The sequence below is a fragment of the Gracilinanus agilis genome, chromosome 5, assembly GCF_016433145.1.
Source record: "Gracilinanus agilis isolate LMUSP501 chromosome 5, AgileGrace, whole genome shotgun sequence".
NCBI classification, from domain to species: Eukaryota; Metazoa; Chordata; class Mammalia; order Didelphimorphia; family Didelphidae; genus Gracilinanus; species Gracilinanus agilis.
In genome coordinates, this window is record NC_058134.1 from 213,191,515 (window position 1) to 213,203,825 (window position 12,311).

Below are 12,311 nucleotides of genomic sequence, written 5' to 3' on the forward strand. Positions count from 1 at the left end.
GGATTAAGGTAAATAGAGGTTAAATAACTTGCTTAGGGTCACACAGGGTACTAAGTTCCCGAGGCTGGTTTTGAATTCAGATCTTGATTCTAAGCCTAGGGCTTTTCCACTGAGCCACCTAGCTGCCTTTAGATGCTTAAAAATGTTAAATTGAATTGCAATAATAACTATATAGTGAGGATCTTCATTTGGGATGGACATTTTTTTTTCAGAAGATCTTAGGTTTAGAACTGAAAGGAACCTCAAGTGTCTTCAACTCCAATTCATTTAACAATTGAGGAAACTGAGTTACAAAGAGGTTAACTGATTTGAACTGGGTCACATAGGTGACAATATTAGAGGGAGGACTTTAAAACAAGTCCTTTGACTCCAAATCAAGTTCTCTTTGCACAGTTTGTCAAACATATTTATTGTATGACCTAATAATATTCCTTGTCACTACTCTTCCTTATTGCTTTCCGTTGGTTCAATTTGCTTTGTAGTATCTAATAAGGAATAATGCTATGATGTTCAGCAGATTTATTCTCAATACTGTATCATTTTGATTCGCAATATTGTTCTATTCCATTACAGTTATGTTTAAGCCTTTTCCTCATTCCTTTGTCCAGATAGACCTAGAAATGACTTTTACATTCTTTGCCCAAAAGCAGTGTCTAAATTTGGGATAATTAAGATGGAGAATGCAAGATTCATCCTATCTGGTAAATAAAGCTAATTTTGGCCAATATGCCCAGGGAGAGCAAGGTCATATCCTTGATTTCTCCCATTAGGATGAATGATAGAAGTCAAAGTTAACCAGACCTANATATCCTTGATTTCTCCCATTAGGATGAATGATAGAAGTCAAAGTTAACCAGACCTAACTTGATTTCTCCCTGTTGATCTTTGGATACTGGAATCTGGTGATCAGGCAATGCATTTGACTCCCTCCCTGCATCTTGAAGGGATTAGGGAGGAACAAAAAAGTATTAGTCCAACTTGTCTTGGGTTATATAGGGAAGAACTGAATAATGATCTTTCAGAATTGTATTTAAATGATTCAGGACTCTTGATGATTTGTCTCTGATCACCAAGTGAGATTATAGACCAGTTAATTTATTGGTTATTGCTAAACTAATCGTCACATTGATTTTTCTCACCTGGAACCTAGTTTTAAAATTTTTATTTCTCCCTGCATCTTGCCCTATCCTATTATATTTCATTTGTATTTTATGATTAAAATTCAAATAAAATGAAACTAAAATATGGTAGTTAACTTTCTGTAATCTTCCATAGAAAACACAAGAATTTGCTGTGTTGAGTGGGGGCATGCTATGTTTATTAAAAAAAAATAGGTATTTTGACAGTTGCCATTAGGAAAAAGGATTAGACTTATTCTATAGGGCCTTAGAATTAAAATCCAAGAGCAATGAGTAAAAGTAGCCAAGTGGTAAATTTAGGCTAGATATCGGAACAAATGTGCAAATAATTGGAAGTAGCCAAGAGATAAATTTAGACTGGCTATCAACAAATTTCCAGATAATTAGAGCTATTTCAAATTGGAATTGTCCACCTCAAAAGGAAATAGGTTCCCATTCTTTAAGGGTTTTCAGCCAGAGATTGGATGACCACTTACTGGATATGTGGTAGAAACATTCTCTTTTGAATGTGGCCCTTGAGTGCCTTCTCTTTCTAAAATTCAATAAAGTATTAAGTAATTAAAAGAGCACTTGACATTTGGAACTCAAGAGACATAGATTTGAAATCAGGTTCTGATAGTAGCTGTTTCTTATCTCTAAAATGGGAAATAACTCTTTTTGAACTCAGGGTCATTGTGAGAAAAGCACTTTGTAAATCATAATGTATTATACCAGTAATCAATCAATAGATATTTTTAAGCACTTGAAATGGACATTATTTATAGTCATAAGTATATGATATAGATAGCTGTGGTGTAGTTGACTTATGGCTGGCCTCAGAACCAGGAACACTTACACTTATGTTCAAATTATACCTCTGACATATACTCAACCAGTCAAGTGCATTAGCCAACTCTTTTTTTTTTTTTAATCAAATTTTATTTTCAGTTCTAACTTCTCTCTCTTCCATCTCTTCTCTTTATCTTTGTGTTAAGAAAGCAAGACAAAATTTGTGGCAAATATGTAGAGTCAAGTAAAACAAAATACCTTTTAAAAATCATGTCCAAAAAAATATGCCTCAGTCTGCACTCTTGAGTCCCATCACCTTTCTATCTGGAGGTGAATGATGAAAGTCTTGGTTATTGTTTTGATTAGATTTTTTAAGTCTTAAGTTGTTTGCCATGGAACTATGAAGAGTAAAATGAGCAGAACCAAGAGTACATTATATATAGCAATAGAAATATTATTTGAAGAATGACTTGCATCTGTTCACCACCACTGATAAATAGAAATAAATAAGGTATTGTTTAATATATACATGTATCTTTTTTTTGGTATCAAATAATGTCTTCTCTAATAGAGGGAGGTAGGGAAAGAGTTAAGTGGGTATTTTAATGTGAGAAATTTTAACTTAAAAAAGTAATTTGTCTTCATAATTCTATTGTATAAATTGTTTTACTTATGTTCACCTTTTTGCATTGAGAGACCTATTGTGAACTGCAAAGATCTGACATCACCCATCTATAGACCTGATTACTTAGCCCTCGGACTTGGTCCTTAAGGGAACTATTAAATTGTTTTATTTTTTTTCTTTTAGTTTTTCCCCCTTCCTCTTTTAGTGCTGTGTATATTAGGCTTCTTGAGTACTGGAGTGACTAGTTATAGCCCTAAAGTCAGGATGGAAAGTGCTCTAGAATTCCTTAGCTTTCTAAGGGGTGGAATATGATGGGTACAGTATCCTAATCCCTTCATCCATACAGATTTGGCTCATTTTTCCTTTAAATGTATTGAAACATTCCAAAGTTTGTTGGCTCAGGGGTATAAAGACTCAGACCATTAATATTATTTTCTAATTGCCTGAGTATAAAACAGCCATTGGGGAGCCCTTTGGGCACTCTGATGTTTTGCTGGTGGCTCATGACAAGTACCTGTCAGCTGAATCAATTTTCAATTTAAAGTGGCCTCAATGCTTCTCCTTGTTTAATATCTGTCTCCTGCTGTGAATAAATAAATCTCTTTTTTGTTAACGATTGAATAGAACACTACAAGTGTCTCAACTTGTTCCAGAATCCAGCCAAACTATTCGGACCTTAGCTGATTTGGATTCATCTCAGAACAATTCCACTTTGGGATCTTAGCCATTTAAGGGTTGTTCTCTAAAGAAAAATCTATTAATTAATTCTTAAAGTGATTTTGCAATTAAAAAAAAACTTCTCTATTGGATATTCTGAAAATATCTATTAATCTTCTTCCTGGCTTTTAAAAAAACTCTTTACCTTCTGGTTTAGTATCAATTCTAAGACAGAAGAGCAAGGCAATCAATGTTAAGCAACTTGCCCAGTCACACAGCTAGGATGTGTCTGAGGTCAGATTTGAACTCAGGTCCTCCTGACTCCAGGCCTGGTGCTCTATCTACTGTGCCATACTGTGTGCGTGAGTCTTCCTGTTTTTTGAGAAAAAGATTTTAATCTTTCAATAGCTACCCTTTGGTTGATGAAACCTGTATTTCATTAACGTTGCATGGGTTTTTGTTTGGATAACTGCATCTGTTATCCTCAATTTTACCATGCCAGAAGTACACATTCAGACTGGCATTGCATAGATATTAATTGTTTTAAATGTGTTTTTCCTATTAAGCTCTAACTCTGAGCTGCACAGCCTCATTTAGACTCTTTTTTTTTTTTTAGTTTTAAACCCTTAACTTCTATGTATTGACTTATAGGTGGAAGAGTGGTAAGGGTAGGCAATGGGAGTCAAGTGACTTGCAGGGTCACACAGCTGGGAAGTGTCTGAGGCCGGATTTGAACCTAGAACCTCTGGTCTCTAGGCCTGACTCTCAATCCACTGAGCTACCTAGCTGCCCCTTCGTCTAGACTCTTGATTGGCTTGTGCTAGATCATGTCGGTCTTATTTCCAAGTCTGGTTGAGGAAGCCACTAATAATTTTAGATGACCTTCCATATACTTACTTATTTACATGTTATTTCCTCCATTCAAATTATGATCCTTGAGGATGGCTTTGGTGGTTTTTGCTTTTCTTTGTATCACAGTGGTTGGCACAGAGTGATCATTTAATAAATGTTCTTTGTCTGCCTTACACTACAGTGCCTCTCCCTTTTTTACATGCTTTTATTTTATTTTTTGTAGAAAGCTGCTTTATTTCTTGTTGATATTCCTAGTAAAATTTCACTGTGTAGTTTGTAATGTTCAAATTGACCTGTTCTTTTAAGAATGAATGCATTTGAATTTGATAGATATTCAACTAATAGCTGCAAACAAACATATAATTGCCCTTATTACTTTTCAGGTGGGTTGGTCACTTCTCTGTAAATTGACAGAAATTTGCCCTGATATAATGCAAAGCTTAATGGGTCCCCAGGATGTTGGAAAGGATTGGGAAGTCCTTGGTGTTCACCAGTAAGTATTAATGCTATGGAAAAGCAATTATATGGTCACTTAGATATACAAATGTAGAATCTTTAAGTTTTCATTTTCCTGGATTGTTATAAAGGAGCAAAGATATCTTGAAAAGATATTTGCTATGTTACATCATTTTAAAATACTTTAAACATGTATAGGACTTGATTCTCAAAAGTTCTACTGCAATGATTCATCATGGCAGAGAACTGAGTCTGGGTCTTAAAGCCTAGGCTAGAGGAGAGTGCCAGCTTTAGCAGGTCTTATCAAAATAACAAAATAACTAATATAAAATAGTTAGTTCCACAAAAATACAGGAACTAAGCAGCAGGTTTAGTAATGTACCAACTTTGAAATTATGCTCTATGTTCCTTAAGTAGTAAATACATATTTAGTTTGTTTAAACTACTGCTTTCAAAAAGAAAAAAGAGGAAATTATTTCCTAGCACTCAGAACTGAGAGTAATTTCATCAGTTGTCCTTTCTCAGTTTGCAACATTATGACTACATAGATGAGACCACTTCCTTGCCTGTAGTTAACTTCAATAAAACAAAAAAGTGTTTTGAGAGGGAGATATGTTCCAGGGGAATTCCTCCTTGTATGATTTTGTTAGCTTCTTGGCTTTTAGGTCTTTTCTGGTTAACATTATGCACTCCTTATATTTGTTATTCTTTTTTTCTGTGATAGTGAAGAAAAATATAGAATAGTAGAATGATTCTGAATTTTTTCATAGTTTGTGTATAATTTATAATTGATACTTAAGTCCTATTGGGAACTGTAAATTATTTAGAATGGATATTTCCCCAAAAGTCAAGAATATCAAGGGACTCAATGAAAAAAAAATTGTGAAGGAAGGTGGTTTTAGGAGTGAGTACCAGATCTCAAACTATTTCAAAGCAGTAATCATCAGAACAATCTGGTTGATACTGACTAAAAATAGAGTGATTAATCAGTAGAATAGACTGGGTTCACAAAACTTAATGTAAGAAATAAAATTAATATAGAGAGATAAAATTAAAAATAGCATGGTTTCAAAGGGTTTATTGAAAGCCATTTAGAAAAATGAAACCACGTGCCTTTTGAGTTATTTTAAAGGGACCTGCCATTAACTGTTCCTCCCATCCGCACTCCTGCTCCACAGTCACAAAAGAGAGGGCATACCAACCCAGACCCTCACTATTTAACCTTCTGTTTAAGTTACTAGGTAATTGCCTACGTCATTTACATAATCCAGGAATCATGGGAAATGTAGTTTGAAAGAGATCTAAATGTCCACAGGAAGTTTAGATCAGGGACCTCAAAATTAGTTCAAGGACCCCCAAATTTCCAATATCACACTAATAATAAATGACCATAGTAATTTAATGTTTGATAAATCAAAAGGCCCGACATTTTGGGATAAGAATTCATTGTTTGATGGAAACTTAGAAAATTGGAAAATGGTATGGTAGAGACTGGGAATAAACCAACAGTCTCACAACATACACCAAGATAAAGTCAACATAGGTGCATGATCTAAGTATAAAGAGTACAGTTATCCCTCTCCTATTTCAAGAGTTACTTTCCAGAGACACCCGTGATAGTTGAAAATCCTGGAAGTGGAGATGTTACATTTATTTTATTATTTATAGATATTTTAAGGCTTTATAAACCCTTCTCACTCTTCTATAAACCTTCCCCACACTCTTATAAACAATGAGCCAATCAACACCCAGGATACAGAACACAGTGCTGTGATTGGTCTCCTTTCATTCCAGCAGGTAATAGTGTTCCATGTACAATCTCACATTGGCAAATTTGGGCAAGTTGTAGTGGTGTAATGCATTTCCATTGTGTACAGTATGGTATTCATCCATAAAATCCCACAATATAGCAAAAACTCTATGATACAGAATTAGATTTTAAAAAACAACAACCCTGCATTACAGTGAAGGCATGATAAGTGAACACAGTGATATACCAAGGGATGACTATAATACCATAAATAAATTAGAGGAGCATAGCATAGTCTGCCTATGAGATCTATGGATAAAGGAAGAATTTAAGACCAAATAAGAAGATAGAGAGCATGATAAAATTTAAAATGGATAATTTTGATTATATTAAATTAAAAGATTTTATACGAACAAAACAAATGCAATCAAGATTTAAAGGAAGGTAGAAACATGGGAAAACTTTTTTATAGGAAATATCTCTGATTAAGGACTAATTTCTCAAATATATAGAGAACTGAATCAAATTTATAAAAATAACAGCATTCTCCAATTGATAAATGGTCAAAGGATATGAAAAGGTAGTTTTCAGATGAAGAAATAAAAGCCATCTATAGTTATGTGAAAAAATGCTCTAAATCACTTTTGATTAGAGAAATGCAAATTAAAACAACTCTGAGGTACCACCTCATACATATCAGATTAGCTAACATGAAGAAAAGGAAAATCATAAATGTGGGAAGGGGATATGGGGAAACTGGGATACCTACACTCTTGGTGGAGTTGCTATCTGATTGAACCATTCTGGAGAACAATTTGGAACTATGCTCAAAGGACTGTAAAACTGTGCATACCATTTACTCCATCAGTATCATTACTAGGTCTATATCCCACAGAAGTTTTTTCTTTTTTTTAAAAGGTGAAAGATCATTTGTATAAGAAATATTTATTGCATCATTTTTTTGTGGTAGCAAAGAATTGGAAGTTAAGGAGTTGTCCAACAATTAGGGAATGGCTGAACAAGTTGTGTTATGTGATAGTTATGGAATATTGTCATGCTATAAAAAATAACCAGCAGGATAATTTTGAAAAAATTTGGGAAGACCTATATGAACTGATGCAGAGTGAAATGAACAGAACCAGAAGAACATAATACACAGTGTCAGCAATATTTCTTGATGAACAATTCTGAATGACCTGATTATTCTTGGCAATGCAATGATCCAGGGCAATCCCAGAGACACATGATGAAAAATGTGATCTTCCCTCTGGGAAAGAACTGATGGAGTCTGAATGCAGACTGAAACATACTATATTTCATTTTCTTTCTTCCTCCTTTTTTAAACTTAAGATCTTTTCCACAAAATGACTAATGTGGAAAAATAGTTTACATTTTACATGCATGTAAAATATGTTGTGTCTCCCTCAGGGAGGACAGAGAGCAGGGAGGAAGGGATTAAGAGAATGTCAGAAGAAGAGAGAGGATTTGGAACTCAAAACTTTAAAAAGAGAATGTAAAAATACATTTAAAATGTAATAGGGGGAAAATAAAATACTATTGAAAGAAAAAAGAATGAATGTTCCCTTTGTGAATGCAGATTGAAATCCTTTCATGTCTTAGTAGGCATTCTTCATTAATTGCTATGCCTGTTTTGGGGGCAAGAGTCCATTGCTAACCTTGTATGTGAGGATGTTACTCCTTGGTAGAATCTGCTAGAGTTTTCTTGGTCACTTCCATATCACAATCACTTTGTTGAAAAATGTAATTTATCTCATAATTCATATCATTTGGTTATAAATGTATATAACTTATTAATATATATAATATATAAAATATATAAATATAAACATACTTCTTAGCTCATAGATTATTACAGAATATAATCTTTTCAGAATAATATATGTTTTATAATTACTAATAACATAATAATGAAAGTCAGTGTGATAGGGGACTCATAAAATCATATGGAATCATAAACATATTTATGATATATCAAATATATTATTTATAATGATAAAATAAATATATTATTAACATATGTATTATATGTAATATTATTAATATAATATATTGAATATATTACACATATAAATAAATATATTTATTCCATAATGGAATCATAAAAAGTGGGAACTAGGTATGTGACTTTTGATAATTTTTTTAACCTTTTAATACCTCAGACAATTCATCATAAGTTAAAGTTACCACTAATCTATGTTAGTGGAAAGAATTTCCCAAAATGATGAAATTTCCCTTTTGGGTTCCAGCCCTGGAAAAATTTCACTCACCAGGAGATCTGCAAAACTGATAGGCAATGAATGAATAACTAAATTAAAAGGGAAAAAATATGTATTAGCTCATTAAGGAAGATTGCTGGAGCTAGTAGCAACTTTGGCTTCTTAAGGTACAGATTATGTCTTTGTAATTTTTTAGCCTTGCTTAGAATACATAGCAAATAAGTAGCATTCAATGGCAGAAATGAAATGAGGGGAATGTACAAGCCTTGAAGTCACAGGAGTTACAAATTGTATTTATTTATTTATTTAATGATTTTTATTTTTTAGAAAAGTTATCCATGGTTACATGATTCATGTTCTTACTTTCCCCTTCACCCCCTGACCTCTTCTCCCCCATAGCCAACACGCATTTCCACTGGCTTTAACATGTGTCTTTGATCAAGACCTATTTCCAAATTGTTGATAGTTGCATTGGTGTGGTCTTAAACTAAAATTTTAAAAGAGTTGGACTTTATTCAGTTTTTGTATTAGGTCTCCAATCGATTATAAGGAACTTATTATCTTATGTATGGAACATCTTGCTACCACTATGTAGTTGTTTGATTTCCCTTTTGGACTGGGACTCTTGTGTTACTTTTTTGATTGAGAAATTTTATGGGCCTAGCCAAACTAGGTGAGATAACTTCCTATCGTCTTGATTACATTGCCCTTAGGAACAGAACCTACTCTACAGACTATGTGGATTTTGATGGATCAATTACAAAATTCCATTTATTGATTCACATAATCAAGACATTTATTAATTAATTTGAGATTAATTTTCAAATCTATTGAATAAATAAAATAAGAAGGAGAATATGGGAGTTAGACTACTGATAAACAAAATGACACATATGGAAATGTTTATCTTATTCTTGATCTCTTTTTCAGACTGATTCTTAAGATGTTCACTGTTCACAATGCTAATATAACCCTTTCAGTGATTGGACTGAAGACATTAGATCAGCTCCTAACTTCAGGTAATTAAGTTAAATTTTACTTGAAGTCAAAATTGTTTTGAAGAATTCAAACATCATTAATGTATTTTAACTTTTTTACATTTTATTAGGAATCATAACAAAATTACTCATGAAATTTGAACTTTAGATATCTAAATCCAATAACGGGAAAATCCACTATTGGACTTACATGTTTGTTATTTTCTCTCTTTTCTAACATTACACTGGGTTAATCCTGCTGATCACAACTTTTACCCTGGAATCTTGTTTTGTTTGTTTGTTTAATTGTTCCTTTAAAAAGAACTTCAAAGAAGTGGAACAAGCAGGCAAGTAAACTGAAGAATGAAAGAAAATTTGAAAAAAGAAAATAATGAATTGATATTTAGACGATCAAATGAAAGACTTAAAGAATATATGATTCTTTTTTTCCATAGAAAACATTGATGAAAAATGTATTAAAGGGGACAGCTGGATAGTTCAGTGGATTGAGAGCCAGGCATAGACAGGAGGTTCTAGGTTCAAATCTGGCCTCAGACACTACCCAGCTATGTGACCCTGGGCAAGTCACTTATCCCCATTGCCTAGCCCTTACCACTCTTCTGCTTTGGAACCAATACACTGTATTGATTCCAAGACAGAAGGTAAGGGTTTAAAATAAAAAAACAACATATTAGANTGCATCATTTTTTTGTGGTAGCAAAGAATTGGAAGTTAAGGAGTTGTCCAACAATTAGGGAATGGCTGAACAAGTTGTGTTATGTGATAGTTATGGAATATTGTCATGCTATAAAAAATAACCAGCAGGATAATTTTGAAAAAATTTGGGAAGACCTATATGAACTGATGCAGAGTGAAATGAACAGAACCAGAAGAACATAATACACAGTGTCAGCAATATTTCTTGATGAACAATTCTGAATGACCTGATTATTCTTGGCAATGCAATGATCCAGGGCAATCCCAGAGACACATGATGAAAAATGTGATCTTCCCTCTGGGAAAGAACTGATGGAGTCTGAATGCAGACTGAAACATACTATATTTCATTTTCTTTCTTCCTCCTTTTTTAAACTTAAGATCTTTTCCACAAAATGACTAATGTGGAAAAATAGTTTACATTTTACATGCATGTAAAATATGTTGTGTCTCCCTCAGGGAGGACAGAGAGCAGGGAGGAAGGGATTAAGAGAATGTCAGAAGAAGAGAGAGGATTTGGAACTCAAAACTTTAAAAAGAGAATGTAAAAATACATTTAAAATGTAATAGGGGGAAAATAAAATACTATTGAAAGAAAAAAGAATGAATGTTCCCTTTGTGAATGCAGATTGAAATCCTTTCATGTCTTAGTAGGCATTCTTCATTAATTGCTATGCCTGTTTTGGGGGCAAGAGTCCATTGCTAACCTTGTATGTGAGGATGTTACTCCTTGGTAGAATCTGCTAGAGTTTTCTTGGTCACTTCCATATCACAATCACTTTGTTGAAAAATGTAATTTATCTCATAATTCATATCATTTGGTTATAAATGTATATAACTTATTAATATATATAATATATAAAATATATAAATATAAACATACTTCTTAGCTCATAGATTATTACAGAATATAATCTTTTCAGAATAATATATGTTTTATAATTACTAATAACATAATAATGAAAGTCAGTGTGATAGGGGACTCATAAAATCATATGGAATCATAAACATATTTATGATATATCAAATATATTATTTATAATGATAAAATAAATATATTATTAACATATGTATTATATGTAATATTATTAATATAATATATTGAATATATTACACATATAAATAAATATATTTATTCCATAATGGAATCATAAAAAGTGGGAACTAGGTATGTGACTTTTGATAATTTTTTTAACCTTTTAATACCTCAGACAATTCATCATAAGTTAAAGTTACCACTAATCTATGTTAGTGGAAAGAATTTCCCAAAATGATGAAATTTCCCTTTTGGGTTCCAGCCCTGGAAAAATTTCACTCACCAGGAGATCTGCAAAACTGATAGGCAATGAATGAATAACTAAATTAAAAGGGAAAAAATATGTATTAGCTCATTAAGGAAGATTGCTGGAGCTAGTAGCAACTTTGGCTTCTTAAGGTACAGATTATGTCTTTGTAATTTTTTAGCCTTGCTTAGAATACATAGCAAATAAGTAGCATTCAATGGCAGAAATGAAATGAGGGGAATGTACAAGCCTTGAAGTCACAGGAGTTACAAATTGTATTTATTTATTTATTTAATGATTTTTATTTTTTAGAAAAGTTATCCATGGTTACATGATTCATGTTCTTACTTTCCCCTTCACCCCCTGACCTCTTCTCCCCCATAGCCAACACGCATTTCCACTGGCTTTAACATGTGTCTTTGATCAAGACCTATTTCCAAATTGTTGATAGTTGCATTGGTGTGGTCTTAAACTAAAATTTTAAAAGAGTTGGACTTTATTCAGTTTTTGTATTAGGTCTCCAATCGATTATAAGGAACTTATTATCTTATGTATGGAACATCTTGCTACCACTATGTAGTTGTTTGATTTCCCTTTTGGACTGGGACTCTTGTGTTACTTTTTTGATTGAGAAATTTTATGGGCCTAGCCAAATTAGGTGAGATAACTTCCTATCGTCTTGATTACATTGCCCTTAGGAACAGAACCTACTCTACAGACTATGTGGATTTTGATGGATCAATTACAAAATTCCATTTATTGATTCACATAATCAAGACATTTATTAATTAATTTGAGATTAATTTTCAAATCTATTGAATAAATAAAATAAGAAGGAGAATATGGGAGT

General features: G+C 32.8%; 1 protein-coding gene across 1 annotated transcript in view; it reads left to right on the plus strand.

The window, feature by feature from the left end:
- LRRK2 (leucine rich repeat kinase 2) overlaps nucleotides 1-12,311 on the plus strand; it is a 178,579-nt gene that overhangs the window by 4,386 nt on the left and 161,882 nt on the right. Inside the window, exons 3-4 of the mRNA XM_044679106.1 lie at nucleotides 4,425-4,534; nucleotides 9,415-9,503. Coding sequence (XP_044535041.1) covers nucleotides 4,425-4,534; nucleotides 9,415-9,503 — 199 coding nt within the window. The remainder of the gene's footprint in view (nucleotides 1-4,424; nucleotides 4,535-9,414; nucleotides 9,504-12,311) is intronic.